This window comes from Gekko japonicus, unplaced genomic scaffold (assembly GCF_001447785.1).
Source record: "Gekko japonicus isolate JY-2015 unplaced genomic scaffold, Gekko_japonicus_V1.1 scaffold255, whole genome shotgun sequence".
In the NCBI taxonomy this organism is placed as follows: Eukaryota; Metazoa; Chordata; class Lepidosauria; order Squamata; family Gekkonidae; genus Gekko; species Gekko japonicus.
Genome location: NW_015160843.1, coordinates 678562 through 700848, shown reverse-complemented (window position 1 = coordinate 700848; position 22287 = coordinate 678562). Strand labels below are relative to the sequence as shown.

General features: G+C 42.7%; 1 protein-coding gene across 1 annotated transcript; it reads left to right on the top strand.

Annotated features, from left to right (window-relative positions):
- Positions 1–1346: 1346 nt before the first annotated feature.
- On the top strand, positions 1347–20464 carry LEMD2 (LEM domain containing 2). The gene is made up of 9 exons (XM_015419792.1): positions 1347–2394; positions 3870–3910; positions 6320–6395; positions 9283–9359; positions 9980–10059; positions 15465–15610; positions 16455–16556; positions 16650–16752; positions 18119–20464. The coding sequence occupies exons 1-9, from the start codon at positions 1347–1349 to the stop codon at positions 18267–18269; spliced, it is 1824 nt and encodes a 607-aa protein (XP_015275278.1). The 3' UTR covers positions 18270–20464.
- The last annotated feature ends 1823 nt before the right edge of the window (positions 20465–22287 follow it).

The following is a 22287-nucleotide window of genomic DNA, read 5'->3' as shown; positions in this document are numbered from 1 at the left end:
TCTGCAGTTTCATTAAAGTGACCCGCTTAGTAGGCCACAAAACTACTGCTCAAGGAGCAGAATACCATCTAAACACTTTATGTGGAATAACATCGAAGCACTTTGTTGGAAAGCACTTTATTCGTTTGATTTTTAACTGCCGCCAGTATTCTGATACTTTGTAATGTACTATTTTAAATACTGTGTTTTAATTCTGTATTATTTATATTTTTATTCTGTATTGTTGTGTTTGTTGTTGGAAGCTGCGCTGAGCCTGCTTTGCGGGGAGGGCGGGGTATACATTTGACTATAAATAAATAAATAATAAAGAGTGTACAACATTGAATAAACTTTTGTTGGTCTTAAAGGTGCCACTGGACTCTAAATTTGTTCTACTGCTTCACACCAACACTAAGGACCACCTGGATCTACCAACATTACCACCTGTCATCCACGCACGTTTCCCAATATTATTTTCTTGTAAATGAAAACTCATTTTAGAATATTACAGATCCCTGGGCTATTGATGTTCCAGGTAGTTCAAAGAAAAATCCCAAAACGAATGTCGTATAAAAATAAAACGTAAAGTACGGGAGTGCAGACCTTCAAGTTCTGTTCCCCCCTCTCTTCTTAAACACCTTTTTCTTTCCCGAACAAGGGAGGAGGAGTTCAGATAGGCGGTCCCCCAGGACCACAGTCAAATCGCTCAGTAAATGGCCAAGCCTTCCCTATGGCTCTCCTTTAATACTATTTTCACATGACATAGAAGTCTGGTGAGGGTGGCCTAGGCTGGCCCGATCTGATCAGTTTTCCTGCCGCTATGCAGTACTTCAATGGACTAGTTTTCCTGCCGCTGTTAGTACTTCAATGGACTAGCAAGGAAATCTAGGGCTGTTATTCAGAGGCAGGCAATGGCAAACCACCTCTAATGGTCTTTTGTCTTAAAAATCCTAGGGCGTCGCTAGACGGCAGTTTTCACCAACAATAGGTAAATGTTGTTGAAGCAAGACTTAGCAAGTCGATTTTTAAATCGATGCTATCGTCCCTAAAATATTCACTACACGTGCGAGAAATTTCTTAATTGCAGTGAAACCACTTTCAACGTGCAGTTTAGAGAGAATCTACACCAGCCAACAGCAACTGCAGACATTCTGACTTCCTTTTAGAAAACAAGTGTCCTTGACCTTCTCAAGATGGCGAATCCTACGGTTCTTATTATTCCCTCCCAAGATGGCGGCGAAGGAAATTTGAACCTCCGCGAGGCGGCAGCAAGAGGGACTACTCATAGCCTCTACCAAGATGGCGCTAGTGCTTCCTAGTTAGAACGGTATCACTTCCGACTCGCACTTTCTTCTGTCTCTTTGGCTATGGCCGCAGTGGGGCTGTCAGACGCAGAATTGCGGGCGGAACTTCTGGCTCTGGGCTACCAGCCGGGGCCTATAACTGATTCCACTCGCAAGCTCTACGCCAAGAAGCTCACCCGCCTGCGGGCTGAGGTGGCTGCTGGGCAGAGGAGCCGCGGTAGCCGGGCGCAACCTCAGGGCTCTTCCGGCTCCGCGAGGCCGAAGCCGGCCGCCAGTAGCAGTCCAAAAGTAACTCCTCGGCCCCGCGTCCTGGTTAGGAGAGAGAGTGAAGATGAAGCGAGCGAGGAAGAAGAGGAGGGCGGTGGGAGTTTCCAGTCGCCTCGCAGGGACGCAGCGCCGTCGAGCGAAGTGCTGCCTCAGAGGAACCACTGGTGGACAGAGAGCGGGGTGGCTTCCCGGAGGAGCCCGCTGGCGGCAGGAGTAGGGGTGGTCCCTAGCAGCGCTTGGGCGGGAAGCGGTGGAATAACCCCAAAGAGGACCCGGCTGGAGACGGGAGGAGGGTTGACATTTCCTTATCCGAGGGACACCCCAGACAGGCTCCCTTTCAGCAGCCAGTATGGAGCGACATCGACAGGAGGAGGAGGAGGAGGCGTGGGGCTCAGTTCTAGCAAATGGTGGGAGAGGGAGCAGGGCACGACCCCCAGCGCCCCTTGGGGATCAGTCAAGGGAGGAAGCAATACAGGCTTTAGTAATAGGGTCTATTTGGAGACAGAAAGGGGGATAACTCCCAGCTCCTATTTGGGATCAGGGAGAGAGGGGCTAAGCTATAGGACCCCATGGACAGTGGAGAAAGAAGCAGGGCTGTCTTCCAGAAGTTCCCAGACTCATGGGAGTACAGGAAGAGAATTAAGCCACAGTGCCCGTTGGGATGGCACACATAAAAATGTAGGCTTGAGATCCAAAACTCAGGGCACAGGAAGAAAGAACAGGGGCCTGGAATTTTATCTTTCCTGGTTCTTGTGGCTGGCAACCTTAGGGCTGTTGGTAACTTTCCTGGGCATCCTTTGGGTGAAGATGATGGGATCTGCCCGACTTCAAGGGCCCGAAGACTGTACGTGCAGAGTTTAACCCTCTTTTTGAGATACTTTTATCCCTTTTCCTTTTCAACCCCAGTTCCATCCTTCCCCTTCCTGATAGTCTCATAATTTTGTTGTTTCAGTCTCTTGTACTTTTGAAAGTTTTGCATAGGGGGGGGAAATAATTCCTGGATTTATTTTATAACTGAATTTGGCTTCTGAGTTTGTCTGATCTCCATTTTAGGATAGCTAGAGCTTTTCCTCTGGAGGAATGCACTGGAACAGGGTTCTGGAACGCCACCAAAATTCTTTTTAAAATGTTTAAAAGTTCATAAGTTTTCAGTATACAGATTAAAAACTTCATTTCCCTCTTGAAAATTCCAGCAATTTTAAAAAAAAAAGGCCCTGAGGATAGCTATTCCATTTAATTGCCAATACATGTTCTAAGGATATATTTTATAGAAATCACAGTCTTTCATACTGACTGCCTAGCAAGTACAACATCTAAAATATCTACAATGACCTGCTGCAGTCACTGGAAATTTTATGCAGACAAAAATTGGTTATCCTATATTTCATTGGAACAAATGAGTTCCCCGGCTTTATCAAATTCTCTGAAAATACACCATGTTGTTCCAAAAAGATATGTAAGGAATTTGTCCCACCCTTTATAAAAAGTGAATATGTAGAATATGGTCATGTTTCCGGAAAACAGTTCTGCCATGATTCTTCCTAAGAAAATAGATTAGCACTTACTTCACCATGGAAAAGAATGCAGTACATTCTTATAGTCTAGGTCCTACCATATGGTCAAATTGTGCTAGTGTTCTTAGTCATGATAGAAATCAACAGAGAAGCCTCTTGGACTCTTTCATCACTGTAATGTTTTTAAGTTAACTCACCTACAGTATCACAGCAAATTGCATTTTTAGTCAAAAGTACTATGTTATATTTTAAGACAGGTATTTCAATAATGTAAATTGCCTATATGTGTCCAACATCCCAGACTGTCTGCCAAATAAATATTCTTATTTTGACATGACTGGAGTTTATAATACCTTATTTACTACCATGGTATGCAAATCATTTTCTTTTTATAGTACTGTATCTGTAGTTAGATGCCGTTTCTCACTCAAATAGAAGCAGGTCCCATTCAGTTATATGGGGCATATTTCCAAATAAGCATGCATTGGTTGTGATCCTAAGCGTACTTGTCTGGAAGTAAATCACACTGAACTGTAGAAGTTCCAAACAACCATGTTTAGGTTCAAGGTGCAAGTATAGCAGAACTGTATATTTTTAAAAAAATAATTCTGAAAGGATAGCCATATAAGTTTCTAGCAGCAAAACAAAGTGGCTTCTAATCAGGAAAGCCAAAGTAATACTGAACTGTTAGTCCTTAAGGTGCCACAAAACCCTTTATTGTTTTAAAAGCAACTTTGAATCTCTTAGGTCTTGTCAGGAATATGTAATCTATACATAACTAATCCTTTTTTCTTTTCGTTCACAGTGAAGCTGTTACCCATGGATTGTTCAGAAAGGACAAATGATGTAAGAACACATTTTTCTTTGGGGTCCCAGGTGTTAAATTTAATATTTAAGCATACTGCATATATCATTTATTATCATTGTTGTCATAGAAGTGAGCCTCTGATGTTTCCAGGGAAGAATGTAATGATTTATTCATGTGGAATTAATAGACTGCATTTTGTTAGAATAAAAAGAATCTTAATTCAAACCATGTTACTTTAAGCTGCTACAAATCTGAATCCTTGCTTTTACAGAAGTATTCTTTAGTCAGTTGTAACAAAAGTGAGATTGATTTGTGTTAAAAGTCTCATCTGCAAAGCTGCTTTTCTGTATCAAGCTTAAATAAAGCTAGAAGACCTTAATCTCTTGTGATGTGCATATAGAATCTCTCCTGATGTGTGCATGTAGCTGTGACTTGTTTCAGAACACACAGCTGAATAAAGCAAATCTTGGTATAGCTTTGTGATTTTGGGATGTTTGCTGCATCCGAACATGAGTTACTGTGACTGTTCATCTGTCATACAGAGGATATGAGACTAAGGTTTGGGGAGTGGGCATTCTGTGGTTTCCCTCATCTGCTCTCTTTACCCCCATATCTAAGTTTTTATGGTGAATGTAATCCTCAAGTAGTAGTCACCCTGCTCCCAGTGATATTTTTCGTAAACTGAGTCTCTTAAAAAAAAATTGGCTACTTCCTTAGCTATCATACAAAATGGAGTAGCGACACTTGTGCCAAAAAAACCCCACTGTTTTGTAAGGAGAGAAATCTTATAAGATACCGATGTGGGGATACAGGGGCTTGCCTTACAGTGGCATGTCTCTTTTCTCCAGGGTCGGGGACAAAGGGTGGTGCTAGGGGAACAGTGGTCCAGGAGACGCCCATTTGAGTGTCGGGTGCCTCAGGGCGCTGTGCTTTCCCCAATGTTGTTTAACATCTCTATATGCGCCCCCTTGCCCAGGTGGCTAGGAGGTTTGGGTTGGGTTGTCATCAATACGCTGATGACACCCAGCTCTACCTGATGTTGGGTGGCCGGTAGGACTCCAGACCAGAAGATCTGGACCGGGCGTTGCAGGCTGTGGCTGGTTGGCTCAGGCTGAGCCGGTTGAAGCTGAATCCGGCGAAGACGGAGGTCCTATGCCTGAGTCATGGCGGTAAGGGGTTGGGGCTTCCACTCCCAACCTTCGATGGGCCACTATTAGTGCCAGCGTCAGAGGTTAGGAGCTTGGGAGTGCGCCTGGATCCCCTTCTGACAATTGAGACCCAGGTAGCCGCCACTGCAAAATCGGCCTTTTACCATCTTCGGCTGGTTCGGCAGTTGGTTCCCTTCCTCGATCACTGCAACCTGGCTACGGTGATCCATGTGACGGTCACCTCAAGATTGGATTACTGCAACGCTCTCTACATGGGGCTGCCCTTGTCCCAAATCCGGAAGCTGCAGCTGGTGCAGAATGCCGTGGCCAGGCTGCTGATGGGCCTCCCGCGTTGGGAACACATCCAGCCTGTGCTTAGGCTGCTGCACTGGCTGCCAGTTGCTTACCAGATTCGCTTCAAGATTATGGTACTTACCTTTAAAGCCTTACATGGCCAGGGTCTGGCTTACCTGAGGGACCGCCTTTCCCCGTTTGTGCCCCAGAAAGCACTACGGTCTGGGGCCCAACAACGTCTATCTATCCCGGGCTCCAAGGAGGTGAGACTTGCTGTTACCAGGGCCAGGGCATTTTAGGTGACGGCTCCTTACTGGTGGAACGAGTTCCCGGAGGAGATCAGGGCCCTGCGGGACCTCTCGCAGTTCCGCAGGGCCTGCAAGATGGAGCTCTTCCTCCAGACTTTCAAATAGGAGCCACTGCCACAGTTACCATCAATCCGGAATATTGGACTGGCCCACTCTGAGCCTCACCGGCAAACATCTGGACCGTGGGGCTGATCTTAAAACCTGAAGTCAGAAGGAATGCAGATGCAAGCCATTCGTCTTAAGGTTACTCTGATGTAGTGAGCACTTTACTGTTAAGATTGTTTTTAAGGGATTTTAATATTTGTATTGTTTTATTTGTATCGGCCTATAGATCATCTTCTGTAAGCCGCCCAGAGCCTGTTTACAGGGTGGGCGTATAAATGTAAATATAACTAAATAAATACTATTCTTAATTTTACTAGCTAAAGTGTCACAAAAGATAAGACTCCAATTTAGAGCCTAATTTCCTTTTCCCCTTGCGGAGGGCACTTCCACCCATGGGAGTTATTTTTGACTGTTTCCCAGAATGGGGGGCATATCAGCCTGTAGTGGGATATAGAGGTAAGAAGGGTTATCTTCATCTCATACAGTTGTGCTCATACTAGGTAATATCCACTGCACTCTTACCAGATTGTTCTCTTAGTTTCTTGAAGATGGTTGAATTACTGATATACGGACTTATTTTATCTTTTCTCAGTTCTGTCAAGCAAAACAAGAAGAAAGAATAATGAGTACACTATATGAGTTATATAATTACCTTGCAATACAAGCTGGTGAGTTCTTGTTTTCTTTTCTAGAAATAACTTCTTAGTCAGTAAAAATAGGTCTCTCTACTATCATGATATTTTCAATCTTAATTCCTATTTAAGAGATGACAATTGACTATTTCACTCTTTAAACTTGAGCTCTAGTTCTATTAACACAGTGACCTAGCAGAAGAAATTTTTCCAGTTTTTGCTTTTGTGGTTGCCCTTTTCACATGTTCTAAGGGAGGACTGAAAGGATGTGGCTGAGAAGAAGAATGCCTTCCTGCCTCTTTATTATCATCATCATCATCATCAATTAGATTTCTGAATCGCCCCATCCCTGAGTACACAGAGCTCTGTGCGATTTACAACAGGTTAAAAACGTACAAAATACAAATTAAAATGGACAATCAGTTAATCTCAATTACTCAGTCTCCAGATGGCGTTTGTAATTTAACTTTAAGAACCTGCGCTGAATTGTTCTTCTGTCTCATGGGCAGGTTAAAGGGGAGGCCGAGGTGAGCAAGATAGGAGTAAAGAGAAGGGTGCCAGCTATGATGGAAACTGTTGCTGTCCTCAGCTAAAAGCCTGGTGGAACATCTCTGCCTTACAGGCCCTGCGGAATTGCATTAAATCCTGCAGGACCGTGATGGAAGCTGACAGAGAGTTCCACCAGGTCAGAGCCAGGGCCAAAAAAGCCCTGGCTCTGGTCAAGGACAGCCAGATATCTTTGGAGCCAGGGATCACCAGCAGATTGCTCTCAGCAGTGTGTAATGCTCTCCTGGGGACATACCAGAGAAGACGGTCCCAAAGATATGCTGGTCCCAGACCGCTCAAGGCCTTAAAGGTCAGTACCAACACCTTGAATCTGACTCAGTACTCCACTGGGAGCCAGTGTAGCTGGTGCAGCACAGGTTGTATATGTGTCGTCCTTGGTGTTCCCAACAGGACTCGTGCCACCGCGTACTGGATCAGCTGGAGTTTCCGGGTCAGTCGCAAGGGAAGGCCAGCGTAGAGGGAGTTACAGTAGTCTAATCTGGAGGTGACCGTTGCATGGATTACTGTGGCTAGGTCAGGGCGTGACAAGAAAGGGGCCAATTGCCACACTTGGCATAGATAGAAAAACGCCAGTTTGGCAATATTCGTGACCTGGGCCACCAGACATACAGCCAAGCTCTCCTCAGTGTCCCATACTAGACCAAAATAATCGATACCAGTGATCTTTGGGACAGGGAGTGGTTTGAAGTGGTTTCTTCCCCTTCAATCCTATTATTGTCCTTCAGAATGGGTGACAAGCGGTCATGTTTTCACAAAGAGGTTTTGGGATGAGCAGTTTCAGTTCTTATATATACTCCTTTCCCCCCCACACACACACACTCCCTAACCAAAATGCAGGCGCAGTGTAGTGGTTTGAATCTAGTGTCCACTTGGACAAGCCACACATTCTCAGCCTAACCCACTTCGCAAAATTGTGAGGATAAAATAGAGGAGAGGAGAATAATGTAAAATATTTTGGGGGAGTCCCTGTTGGGCTTAAATGAAGTAAGTAAATAAGAAGTTCAAGGCATCCTTTATGTCTTTCATAAATCTGTCATTTAAAAGAGCTGATCAGCGCTATCACGGAGCTTCCAGATTGACAAATGATTAGTTGAAATGTAGTACTGAGCCAAGTACAGGAATTTCAGATAGACATCCAGTGTTTAGATTTTTATAGGATGGCAGTGGAGCACCATGATTTTCAAGGCAGAAACTTATGTTGATCTTTTGCTACTCTTTTACACAGCTGGACAAGTATATAGAGCTTTGGCTAGAATAGCCTGTAGAGGTGAATTGATAGAAGTGCTGACTTCATTTACTATTTTTTACCCTAAATATGTTTTTATACTAAATATGTTTCCCAATCTATTCATTTCAGTCTGCATTGACAAACTGAGCTGTTTCACTCTGATGAGAATTAGCTTATAGAAGAGCCCATGGGGACTCTTGGTAGATAAAAGTTTCTTTAGCACCACTCATCATCCTAGGTGCTGTATAGTATTTCCACTATAACTTTCACTCTAGAAAATTTATATATTGGGAACATTAATGTTTATTGCTGTCATTGCAGAGAAGGTCTTTGGCAGTTAGTTTAAAAAGGCTTTTCTGCTGCACTGTATATGGGGGATGGAGGATGGTAGAAGTTTTTACTCTGTGATAAGGTATAGGAGACTTGCTTCCAAAATCTCAGTGATTCTTAAGCTTTGTTGAAATGAAGACCGCTATTGTAGTATTTTTTGCACACTGCCATATATAACCACCCTTTGGGGGAGGATACTTGAAAAATCTAAATTAACTACTGTGTTTGGTGTTCATGGTCAACAAAGCTGTATATACACATAGCAGGAAGGGTCTTTGATGTTTCCATTTCAGATGCTTGCATTGCTAAAGAGGAAAGTTACTTTTACGTTTAAACTGGAAGTTGGGTTGCCTCATTAGCACTCAGTGGAAACTTTACAGCTGCCCTTTAAGCTGCATAAGTGCAAGATAAATTTATAAACTTCTAGCTGTTGAGCATTTGCCTCCCTTGTTTTCACTGTCTCCCCAAAACTGCCGGGAAGCATATCTGGAACCATAGCTGGGAACCACACTCCCAGTGTGTCTTTTACTACAGGCATGAAAGGCAGCAGTCCTTCCTTACTGCTCAAGTGCCCACTTATGTCAGGAACATGAAATTTCATTATCCTCATGTTAGTCTATGTATAGAAACTACACATTTTATGAGAAGTCAGGTATATTCTGTATAAGCATTTTGTCCTTGCTAAAATTGAGTTAAAGGGGAATTTGGCTCAGGGCTCTGTACTCCTTGGTGAGTTTTTTATGGGGGGAAAGTTCTCTTCATACAGTAACACTCTTTGTTTCTCTCCCCACCTCCCAGGCAAATTTGAGTGTGGAAATACTGAGAATCTAGAAAGTAAATGCATTCAAGTTGAAGAAGCAAAAGAGTATATAGAGGTAAGCCCAATCACAATACATGTCTGTTGCAAGTTTGGGTTTTTTGGTATTTGCTTCTCATTGCCCTAGAACCAGTCTTTCTTTTGTTTTCTCCCTTTCAGCAATTCTGGGGCAAAGGATGGTGGTTCCAGTTTTTACTTGATATGCCATTTTTATATGTGCATTATGCTTTTTTGAGAAGTCTAAATAATGTGACTGCTCAGACTTGCAGTTCCTTTTTTCCTTCCGAGAAACCAAAGGTTTCCTACATTTAGAGCAGCTGGAGTAAAATTTCTCCATTCTTCACCACAAATCAGTATAAAACTCTTTGCTTTTCCTCTGCAGGTATACCTCTTTACAGAAAAAGACTGCTAAGTGTGTACTGTACTTAGCTTTATCTTGGCACTTTACTCATGGTGTTTTTCAGTGATGTGTGTTCCTGCATCATATATAGTAAATGTAAAATGCAGCCAGGTTGTCTTCTGTTTTCCGGCTAGTTGCATTCATTTAAATACATTTAGAAGCCTGCTGAATCTAATTGTGCAGTGGTTAATAACTTAGGGGGAAAGTAGCATCTGTAAGAAAATTGTTCATGAACAGGAGAATACAAAGCTAATATTCTGGAGCATCTTTTCTTGCAGAATGTGACTGGCACCTCTGCAGAGAAGTTTAAGGATGCCTTGCAGTGGTTACTGGACAATCAGAAAGATTCAGGTATATGGTGAGTGAACAGGAATAATCAGTGTTGTAATTCCCATGTGAGCCCACCATCCCTTCAGGTGTGGCAGAAAAACACTTTGTTTAGGATCCCATTCACGAAAGAGGTGAGGCTTCTTGGAAAATGCTTTTTGTGTTTGTGTGGAGGATCTTCTCTTGAGCTTGCAGGCATTCCACACGAACTGCAAAATGTTTTTATTTAGCTTAGCATTTGATATGTCTAAGAATATGACTGCACAAAATGTGAGCCCCCATGCTGGGTGCAGCTTACCAGCCATGAATGGCAACCTGCCAGGGAACTGATATTTTTTGCTGCCTGCTTACCTGGGACTGCATTAGAATGTCAGACAACTTGCAGGTCATCATACCTGGTGATGGGCTGTGTGGCTGGATCATGTTTTACAGGCCTGACTGAGAGCCTCTGGTTGTTACATTGCTAAGAGAGACTGAACCTTGCTGATGCCATGATTAGATGGCTAAAGGCAAGGCACTGTTTCTCAGCCCCTGCCCGCTCCCCCTTCCTTCTGCAATATGGGGATAATATAAAACTACTTTGTTGCAAAGAATTACTGAGATATTATGAAGCACTTTAAACGTTAAGCATATGTAAATACCAAGTTATTAGTTGCCTGGTGCTTTAATCTGTCATGAGTTATTTGAAAATTCGTGGGATCTCTATTTTATAAAGACATTTTTCAGAACTTTGTCTAACCTTTTGTAATTTAGCATCCTATGCATATTGATGGTTTTGTTCCTCAGCCTGAGGTCTTGTTAGATCATGTAAGGTAAGCAACAGCTTTGGCAGGTCAAGAAGGGGAAACCTGAGAATATGCTAATACCGGAGTTGCTTGAAATACTGAGAGTCTTGAATGTGGCAGTCTCCCAGTTTGGAGGAGGAGTACACATTGCCATTTCTGGACTGTCAGGTGAAATGTAAAACTGGTTCCAGGGATCAAAGATATATATTAACCACACTTTGTTTTAAGTGATTTTGTACTTGAACACCATAGTGCTTTATGCAAGTTGCAGAAATATGACCGCAGTTGTGCTGTCTTTGGTTTCATGTGGTATGAATTCAGGAGAGTCACAGAGATTGTGTTTCACTAGGAGTATTTGTTCCAGCTGTCTTATGCTTACACTGAATGTTTCTGTGTTTATTGGAGTGTTTTATGGTCTGTAGGACTGAAAACACATTAGCACTTTAAATACGCCATATCACATCCACAGTGTTAGCTGATTTGCTCACCGGCATAAATGGCAGGATCCTTGCTATCTTTAGTTCTGGACAAATCAAAATGTGCATTCCCTCTTCACTTCAATTGATGTTCTTGTACTTGGAGTTTATTGGTACAATAATCGCTGCACGGTATATCTAGAGGGTAAACATCACCGTGTACAAATCATCTTGAGGGGGTTTTTTTGGCCCTTTGAAAAATTGCAAAGTCTCTTTAAGTGCCTATTATATATTTATAAGGACTTCCGTGCTTGTCTCAGCCTGATTTTATAGATTATTCTCTTGAACTGTGTGGAAGATATCAAGAGCCACTCTCTGCAGGCAGGGTGCCCATATACATATGTTTTCAAGCTCTCAGATACAGATGTGCTATTTGAAAGCAAGGGATAATAGCAATCTGAAGTGCATTTCTTTGCAGTTATTTAGGCAGCAAACCAGCTAGTATGCTGTGATTATGCTGCATCCACTCATCTTTGTTTCTGTATCGTTAAAATTCTTTACATTAGAAGTCCTGTCGGTAGGGAAGTTGCTCTTAAAGCTACCATAGCCCTGAAGTTTTGAAATAAACATTTGAAACTGTCTTACACAAAGACAGACCTTTGATCCATCCTGCTCAGAATTATCTATTCTAATTGACTTGGGCTCTTTAGGGTCTCCAGCAGGGAAAGGTCTTTCCTAGCACTTGCTACCCAGGAGATGCTAGGGTTAGAGCACAACCATGACCTTAACTTTTAAATGAGTTTTAAACCTATTTAACCATTATTACTCCTTACCAGGAATCTCTTGGAATTGTGGTTGTTTGAAATTCTTAGGCAGGGATAGGCACAAATGGGGAAAATGGAGGTTCATCTTGGTTCATGGGGTCACATGAACCTTCATGAACCTCCTTGTTTAAGAAACCTGTTTCGTGAGGTTCTTGATGCAGTGGGGAGGGGGGTCTTCTCTCCTTCCTTTCTGCTGGCAGCGGCTCCTTGAAGCCAGCAGAATGGAAGGGGGGGGGAGATCTCGCAAAAGCCATTTAAAGGGAACTTTCCCTTTAAATGCCTTTGCAAGCTGTGGCGCGCGAGAGTGAAGTCCAAGTGGTGAGTTCACCCCTTCCAGGTGAACTCGGCATTTGGACTTCACTCGCACATGGCTTACAAAAGCCATTTAAAGGGAATGCTTGGAAGCAGGGGGCAGGGAGCAAAAGGGATTGCTGAAATGGCTTGCATCCATTTTAGCCTATCAGCAGGGCTGGTGCGCCCATTAGCTGTTAGGCTAAAATAGATGCAAGCCATTTCAATGATCCCTCGCTTCCCTCCCTGCCTCCCACCACGAACCTCCCAAAAAATCCCTGGAGGGTTGTGCATAGGCATGGGCATGATGATGATGGGCATTATGATGGGCATATTATTTGTCCCGTAAGTAGGGCATGATGATGGGCATATTATTTGTCACATAAGTAGGTTTGTGATGAGGTTCATGGCCATCCCTATTCCTCGGCCACTTCATGGAAGGCTCAATTCACTCATTAAAAAACCTACAACCTCCAGAGTTCTTTGGGGAAACTATAGCAGCTAAGGTCTTATCAAGACTACTTACATTTATAGTGTAGGTATGACTTCACTCATGTGTTGCAATCTTTTTACTGAGTGAGAATCTTTCATAATCAAAGCCTAATACATTTGCCACTGTGTGCGGCCCTTTTTGTATCACTGGGATTTGTATGCAAGACACTTCATACAGAGTTATAGTCTTGCAGATTTTGACTATTCAGTTATGGAATACAATTTTAGGTAAGTCCATAAGAGATTGGGAGATTGTTTTGCTTTCTGGGCATATAAATTAGCATATGCTGGTGCCTCAGTTCAGTAGTCAGCTTCAAAAACAATATGTCAGTGTTGTTAACTCTGTGATTGCTGTGGAATCATTCGACAGGCCTGAGGCTGTGAGCAATGACAAAACACCCCTTCTCCCCTAATCTTCTTATCTAAAACTGTGTTGTGGATGTTTTAAAATGAGTTCCATTTCTCCATTCTTTGCATGTGAAGATTCCACAGTGCTAAACCCTGTTCCCTTAGGGGCATGTGTTAGTATTGCTGGTGGGATAGAATTCAGAGCTTTCTAATTAAGATTTTCTTCACCATTACAAATCATAGCATGGAAGAGCAAAATATACTCCCCATTTTTGTATTCACCATAATTAAGAGTTTCATCAACACTTGAGCAAATTGATCCCATTCTGGCAGCTCAATATGAAACTCAATAGGAATGTAGTGTGGTAAAAAGCTGCTGCAAGCTTTTAAGCAAATGTTGTGTGAACTTACTTGACACTGTTCTGATAAAAGCAGAACCAAATAAGACCACTTTGTTTGGGAGTTCTGCTGCATAGAAAGTTCTTAGTTTTCACAGAGTTAGACTATGAATAGCACAATGAAACCAATAACCAATAAAGAGTTGGGTGTGAAATAATGTCAGCAGCTTAGGTACACTCTACTGTGATTTCTTGATCAGTGAATTTGTACTATCTGTGCACAATTAGCTTTAGTTGAAACCCCAGAGAGGCATCAACTAGCAGTTATAAATTATATCACCCATGTTTCTTAATATGTGCTTGCTGAAAAGAGCCAGCAGCTAGGAATCCTGCAATAGGATTTCTCCTAATTTGCTGTTGTGTAAAGTCTCTCAAAATATATTTCCTGGTGTATTGTTTGTAGCTTTTTAGTTCTGAGGTCTCTTACACCTTTAGTCTTCTTACTGTTTATTTCATACTCAGACTCTAATACATTCATGCACTCTGCTGCTCTGCAGTTAACACAGGCTTGTTGTTGTTGTTGTTCAGTAGCACAGTTGAGTCCGACTCTTCATGACCCCATGAACCACATCATGCCAGGCCCTCCTGTCTTCCGTCGTGCTCTGGAGTTTGCTTAATTTCATGTTCATTGCATCGAACACTGTCTAACCATCTCATCCTTTGCCGTCCCCTTCTTTTACCTTCAATCTTTCCCAGCATCAGGGTCTTCTCCAGTGAGTGCTCCCTTCTCATTTGGTGGCCCAAGTATTTGAGCTTCAGCTTCAGTATCTGGCCTTCCAGGGAACAGTTAGGGTTTATTTCTTTTAGGATTGATTGATTCGATCTCCTTGCAGTCCAAGGGACTCTCAAGAGTCTTTTCCAGCACCATAATTCAAAAGAATCTATTCTTCGGTGTTCGGCCTTCCTTATAGTCCAACTCTCGCGCCCATACATTACTACTGGGAATACCAATGCTTTGGCATATGAAGTGCAGCACTTTAACAGCATCATCTTTTAAGACTTTGAATAGCTCAGCTAGGATACCATCACCTCCGCTAGCTTTGTTGTTAGTAATGCTTTCTAAGGCCCATTTGACGTCACACTCCAGGATGTCTGGCTATAATCTCACAGTAAAAATGCGTGCCATGTGCCATAACCTCCCCTCAGATCCTGGTCCCTTTCCTCCCATATGCTATTTTCTTCTTGGCTTTTCTTCAGATATCCTGATTCCATCCTCTGTTGTGCTGAGATCTCCTTACTATTCATTTCTATGGGTCCTCAGGAGACCAAAGTTCACCTGAAAACCTGTTGATCCATAGCTGTCAAAAGGAAACACAGCCACTGCTATGATTGGGAGGGGAGCTAGAACTGCCCAAGCCACCATCTGCCATAGATGGACATCTTATTTTGCAACGTAAGGGTTTCTACAGATTGCATAAGTTCATATGTGGGAAGTTTATAAAATGGGGCTTTTCATCCATAGGTTTTTTTTTACCAGATGCATCAAGCTTTAATTCAAGAGTATATACTTAAATAGTGTGTTTCCAGGTGACAACTGTAGTAATTTGTTTTAATAAATATAGACCAACATGCATACGTATCAACAACTGGAGGAGGGATTCCATTTAAGTTTAATTTCCTGCCCACTGAGATGTGCTGTCAAAAACCTATAGAGAAGGACTTTACTTTGCCAATGGATAATTCCTACCCTGCTGTCTTTCCAAAGCTCTATCCTTCACTTAGTAAGGTACTAGTATTCAAATATGCCCATGACATTGGTAGCGAGAACCTAGTTCTTTCTTAACTGTTTGGTTGTTTTTTTTTAAAAAAAAAGAGCTGTCTGAGAAACATGGACCCTCTTGAGTATTTTTGTTCAAAGGCTCTTCCTGTTTCTTCCTATCAGGTTACAAGGTGGTGATCCTTCAGAAGAAGTTACTTCTGTGGACCAGGTGGTTTGTCTTGAGTCTACACGTCCTCGAATGAGTTTAGGATGCCGTTTCCACCGAGCGCTATGCACAGCCATTACAAACCTATTTATATTCTTTTGGAGTACGTTTTTGGGTTTTTCCTGTGACAGCCAAATTTAAGCACTGTTAATACCTATTTTCTTTCAGGAGTTGCTCTGGCATGCATTGTCAGGGTATCTAGAGGGTTTGAATAAGGTGACAACTCTCCTGTGTACAAACAACATAGAAGGATCTCCTCAAAGGATATATATGTGGTGAATACCACTGAGGAAAGTAGGAATAAGAAGACACTGTCATTTATCTGCCTCTGGGAAGCAAACATAGAGAAAGCCTTGGCTGTGTAGACCAGGGTTCAAATCCCTCTCAGCCAAGAAGCTTGCTTGGTGATCTTGAGGCAGTCATCATTTATTATTTAAAATATTTATACCTTACCTTTCCTTATTGCTCAGGGTGGCTTACAACTTCATATTTAGAACATACAAAAAATAATAACCCTTCAAATCCTTTCGCATCCCTAAAACATGTCTGCAGTAAATACCTAATTATAAGTCCCCTAAAACCTTCTAGGGATGGTGCCCCCCTCACCTCTTCAGAGAGCCCATTCTAGAGGAATCATAGCCCATTCCGTTGCTAGATAAAGCATTTTGCCCTGAGCTGTTTAGTGAAAAAGAGAACTGTGATATCTTGCAAAAAGTGCTGGGGCTTTATTTGGTCTCCAAGAGAGGGAAGCTTCATAATTATGGGATAGCAAGACAGAAACAGTTCTCTATATAACATGACTGCTTAAAAATGGGAGATTTTTATTTTTTTAAAAGAGAGGGTACTCTGGATTGATTGATCTCAGGAACTGCAGGGGGCCTTAGGGCCTTGCTTGCCTGGCCATTTCTTTGCATTCTCAAGATTTTGTCATTGTGCTGTCCTCGCAGGTTTAGCTTTCCTTTGGGGGGTTTTGATTCTCCTGAAGTATTACTGGCGGAGAAGAGAAGAGGAGGAGCGGGCCATGTATAAAATGGTGCAGAAAATCATAGGTAAGACTTAATCTGCTGCTTGAAATGGAACTGAAATGCTTCTAGTTTAACAGGACTGCATGTTTTCATGACTCTGCACCGTTCTCTGAATAGCTGCCGTCCAGAATCACTACAAAGAGTGGGAGCAGAATTTGGAACGGTACCCCTATGTAGGCATCCTGCACATCAGAGACACACTCATCCCACCGCAGGACAGGTAAGCCTGTCTTTGCTCTAAGCATGGCTATGAATTCTTCCTATAGAAGTGGAGTCAATCTCTAAGAGCAGCCGTCTCCTGTAGTTCATCACAAGTGTCTGGTAGGTTATAGAGCTACATTCCTGTGCACACATGACTGCCATGGTTAATAACGAGTGATAGAGCAGCCCATCCCGAATGTGTTTAATCTTTTTTTTTAACACTGTCTGTCCCAGTGATCACCCTGAGCTGGATATCCCAGGCTAGCCCAATCTTGTCAAGCTAAGCGGCGTCAGTCCTTGCTAGTACTTGAATGGGAGACCACTAAGGAAGTCCAGGGTTGCTACACTGAGGCAGGCATGGGCAAGCCACCTCTGATAGTCTCTTGCCTTGAAAACCCTACGGGGTGGCCATAAGTCGGCTGCAACTTGATGGCACTTTCCTCCCCCACCATGTCAGTGGTTACCTCTACATGCTGAATTCTATAAGTTAGTTGTGCAGTACCTGAGGAACTGCTGCAAACTTTGGAGAGAGGGAAAGATTGATAGTGATGCTAAAGTTGTGGTAAAGCATACATATCAAACATCATCTGGTATGGGATGGATGCAAGGCTTTTCAGTGCCTTAATCACACTCATCATTTTCTTCCTCATTGTCTAGTCTATTGAGTACAAAATGAAGCATCGTGGTGGATTTTCAGTGCCTTAATCACACTCATCATTTCCTTCCTCATTGTCTAGCCTGTTGAGTACAAAATGACGCATCGTGGTGGTCACATTACCACAGGTGGCAAAAGGAGTAGTTAGCTATGATCTTACCTGCCTTTGCCATCCTTGGATCAGAGCTCAAAGCAGAGAGCCACCCAGCACCTACCCAACTGCAGAGGCATTCTCTAAGGGTTCCGGCACCTGCGGAATCTATGCAAGGCTTCTAGCAGCATCTGTAGACGGGACATGGAGGTTACTGCTGTCCTGGGGCTTCCTTTTGCTGCATGTAAGCGGAGGCCCTCATTATGAGCATGTGCTTTGCGTGTGTAAATGCTGTCAAGTCACAGGCAAATTATGGCAACTCATGGGGTTTTCAAGGCAAGAGATTAACAGAGGTAGTTTGCCATTGCCTTCCTGGTGGTCTCCCATCCAAGTACTGACCAGGGTCAATCCTGCTTAGCTTCTGTGATCTGACAGGATTGGGCTAGTCTGTGCCGTCCAGGTCAGGACATGATTTATGCCCCTAAACAAAACAAGGTTAGGTCCATTATCTCCATTGTTCTGTTTCCCTTGTCTTGGCAGGGAAGGGGTACTTAAGCATTGTTGCATGCACAAATATTCAGCCAAGTTACAAAGTGTCATCTCCCCCCCCCCCTTTTTTTTCTTTTTTTACTGTCCTAGGAAAATAATGAAGCGAATTTGGGACCGAGCAGTGGATTTCCTAGCTTCAAATGAATCACGGATTCAGACAGAGTCACATAGAGTCGCAGGAGAGGATATGCTGGTATGGCGTTGGACACAGCCTTCTTACCTCTCTGATTCAGAGCACTAGCCCCGAAGAAAGGCCAAACCAGCATTACAACACTGTGCAGGGGTTATGTGCCCCCTTCTAGGTAGGGGAAGTGCTGCCTCTACTCAGGTGTGCCCTTTGACACCATTGTTTATGCGTACAAGAGGGAAGAGTGACTGTTCAAGGCAATCATTTGTCAGTAGTGACTGTAAGCTGGATATACAGATGCACACCAAAGCTACCTTTTCTGGCATGTATTTGGCTTCCCTAGAACAGCCCTCTAGGGGAAAAATTTGTCCAGTTGGAAGATGCCATAGGTAGTTTTACCCTGTGTTTGGGTGGGGAAACTGACTTGCCACTTGGATCATCAGTGCTAAAACTAGTACGAGGTATTTTAAAGAGAACAAGCTGCTCTTTATTACAGAACTGTCATGGGTGGAGACTGAGGTGTGTAAGATGTGTACGCTTACCGGTAGGCCCAGAATTGCCTTGCTTGTAGGGTGATAGGTGGGACTGAGAGGGTATGTTCCATGTGCCTTTTGTAGACAGGTTGGGAAAGTGGGAGGGGCTTGTAGCGATTTGCAGTCTGTGCTTTTTTCCTCTTAGGAGGTGGTGGAATGCTGTCAGCTCAGAGAAAACACCTGAAAACATTCTTGTAAAAATCGTAGAAAGCCTGCAGTAAATAATAAAAAAAAGACTTGAAAAAATGGCTTGTGGGAGAACCCCCGAAAGCAACAGCCATAATCTGTGTCATGTAGTCCATATGTGTTACTCTAGAGAACAAATTGGGGTGGCTGCAGTGTTGAATACAAAAATGTCATAGAAATCGAGAGTTTGGGCAGCACTGCAATGAGTGGAACGCTGCACTCTAGCAATACTGTAACCTCTTTTGTGCATATACCATGTTGACTGCCCCAACAGTTAAGTGTATGTTCATTTATTTTAAGAAAAAATATTGCACCAGAATGCCATGTACCCTTTGTTGTAATATCATTCAAGTACATGTCATTCCAGTACCTACTCTGGGCTTGCACCAGCCCATGGTGAACTTAGCCCTCTATCCAGTGGGTGTTGTGGGCAGGGTATATATGAATTTATAGTAATGTATGCACTTAAGAGCCTCTGGAGGCAAATTGGGTTGAGGCTTTATGCGGCTTCTGGCTTTGAAGAAGCACATTTATTTACAAGCAGAAGTGGCCCAAACTTGAAGCTTGCCCTTCTGCTCCCCCTACTGGCCATACCTAAAAATTGAAGGGTTGGAGTTTTTCATCTAGGTGTCCTTCGAGGCTGTCTCAGCGGCATGCAGCAATTCATTCTATGCCTCCTGCTGATTCATCAGCCAGAATCGGTACAAAGAAAAGCAGCCTCCAAAAACAAAGCACCAGGAGGTCTTATTGGTTAAGTAGAAGAAAATCTTGTTTTCAATTGAATTTTATCCCCACATGTTGCCATCTGTAGAGTAGGCAGTATATTAGAGGAGAAGATTTTAACAGATGTCTCCATGGCATTAGCCATCATTTTACACATACTCTCCTTATTGATCAAAGCGGATAATCAAGTGAAGGAAAGCCCTGGTGTTTAATGTGTTCTTAATTTCTGCTGATGTTTGAAAAAATTTCCACAGTGCCTGCATTCCTAGGGCTTTAAAACATTTGTGGGTATTTTTTACCATCTGACACAAGAGGAGATGCCAAACATGACTATTTTGTACAGTCGTTTAAACTGTTTGTTGGTTTTTTATGTAGATGGGCTGGTGCTATTTATTTTACACTCGTCTCTGTACATTTATCTTGCAAAATAAAAGTTTGTACAAACTGGACTGGCTAGCATTAGGAACTGGCACCCTCTCTGACAAGGGCAAACATAAGCTGCTTAATCCTATGGATGCTTATGCTGAAACACTGCTGAGCTCCATACTGAATATGACAAGAGACAGTAATGCTTCCAAAAAAAAAACACAATCAAAGGCCCAGAGGATAAAGAACCCTATACCCCAGCTTTTGGAAACAGTTATTCAGTTATACTGTTTATTTTTTAATTCTGACTTTGACGCTTGCTCAGACTAGAAAATATCCAATAGTCTTTGTTTTTCCTTTGTGGGTAAGAGTGGTTTGAAAGAAGGTTCACTGTTATGATGTATAAACTTATTCCCCACCTCCTTTTCCTCTGGTAAGCTTTCATATTGTGTTAAAGATCAATGCAACCTGTGCAGTGAAAGAAATGTGTGGGATTCAAGGCCTCACAAACTGCTTTCAACTCTCTTAAAAACTGCTGTCTTCTATAAAATATATTATTTTCAGAAAGTGCAGGACTCTGACTCTTAAAGTTGAAAATACTTGAGGTGTCTCAGACTGAATACTTCCAGGAAAAAATACAGGGAACTTGGGATGAGAGATGGTCACTTCAAAAAGCCACATTATAGTTGAGCAACAGATTTGAAACCAGGTCTGCCAAGTCCAGTCTTCTGCACTGTGTGATACATCAAGAAAATTCCACTTAATCTCTGACAAAGTAAGAGGAAACAAAAAGCCTTTGAGGTTCTCGTGGCCGCACTTGCACTGCTTGAACAAGATCAAAGAAAACAAGGCCAGATACCACAAAATAATCTATGCTACCCCCTATAATGACATCTTGATAGCAGTGAAACTAGTGGCCTGGGTTTTTCATAGTTCAGTGGTGTCCTTCAGCTGCTTAGCCCTGTGTTGCAACTTACCTGGCAGTGAGTGCTTCATTTTTAGATTTTTAAACATTTTCTAAAGGGAAGTTAAAAAACTGCTTTGTACTTCAAAAGGGTTCAGTTCCTCCTTTTCTCTGTAGTTCTTTCAGGGTATGTTAAATGCTGTAAGTTCACATACTACTTTAGAGTCCTTGCAGGGATGCTGATATGAGCATACAAGTTGTTTCTATGGTAAAGACTACAAATTAGGAGACTTGCCTGATTGTTTTTAGCCTGTGTCGTCAATCTACATCTTTTAATGTGAGTAGCCTTATGTGTAATTGTTCAGGTTACATTGACTATTTTCTTCTGGAGCGATACTAGCTGTGAAGGCTATTTATAAGTCTTAAAAACCTAGGTTGATAAAGCTATCTTGTCCTCTTACTGTCAAAATTGAAGAAATATGCACCAAATGGGCATCTAAAATAAGTTTTGCCCTTTATCTTTTTAATTTTGCATTTCCATTAAAGGCTTTTAATATTAAATATTTTGTCTCCCACTGGCATGACAACTGATGTTGTGCTATATTTATGGGAAACCTTATTTAGGGACCAATGCCAGTTTTACTGGAAAGATCAGTGTGAAGAGGTGGATAAAAAGGAACAGACAGTAAAATATGCCTGAAAGGAACTTGTTACTCAAGAGCCCGGCCTGTAAGCCAGGAACACTTTTGTTTAGTACCTTCAGGAAGAGCGACACATGTAATATTAAGGTTTTGTTCCAGAGAACGCAAGTAGCAGAGCACCTTTCAGGCAATGAGACAGCAAAGGCCCATTTGTTGCATAGGATCCAGGTGTCTTCCTTCACGGTAACACTTCTGTTGCAAGGATATTGCCTTCTTCCTGCATCAGTATTGTGTTTAGAAAAGGCCATTCCCATTGTGTCCATTGGTATTGTAAGTGCTACAGTTGTGCCATTGTCACAGGCATTTGTCAGATACTCCTTGCAATGTTGGTAGTCATGAGCAGTTGCTTATTTCATTTAGGGGAGAGTTAAAGTCAATTTTTAGAAAAAGCACTCATCCAGTGTCAGTTCTCAAAAGTTAAAGTAACACAGGCTGCGGTCACACGGAGCAGTAGCCACGCTACTGAGACGGATGATAGGCGGATTTTCCGGGCGCGATCACACCGCAACATCTGGGAAGCGTAGAGCTCCCGTGGCGAACCCGAGGCTTCCCTTCGAAGATGCGCAGTTAAAAACTAGTACCTCCGAGGTACTAGTTTCCGGTAACCGCGGGGCAAGGGCAGGCGTCTGATCGTGTTTCTGGTGGCAAAAGGTGTGTCCCCTCCACCCCTAGGTTCCCTTCCCAGCAGTGCCGTTCTCTTCTAGCGCAATTCAGATGAA

Bases quoted from the DNA above. Each gene is read 5' to 3' on its own strand.
- LEMD2 (XM_015419792.1), top strand. From the start codon at position 1,347: ATGGCCGCAGTGGGGCTGTCAGACGCAGAATTGCGGGCGGAACTTCTG. The intron at 9,360-9,979 runs GTAAGCCCAATC...CTTTTCTTGCAG, and splicing joins AAGCAAAAGAGTATATAGAG to AATGTGACTGGCACCTCTGC. The intron at 15,611-16,454 runs GTACGTTTTTGG...CTGTCCTCGCAG, and splicing joins CCTATTTATATTCTTTTGGA to GTTTAGCTTTCCTTTGGGGG.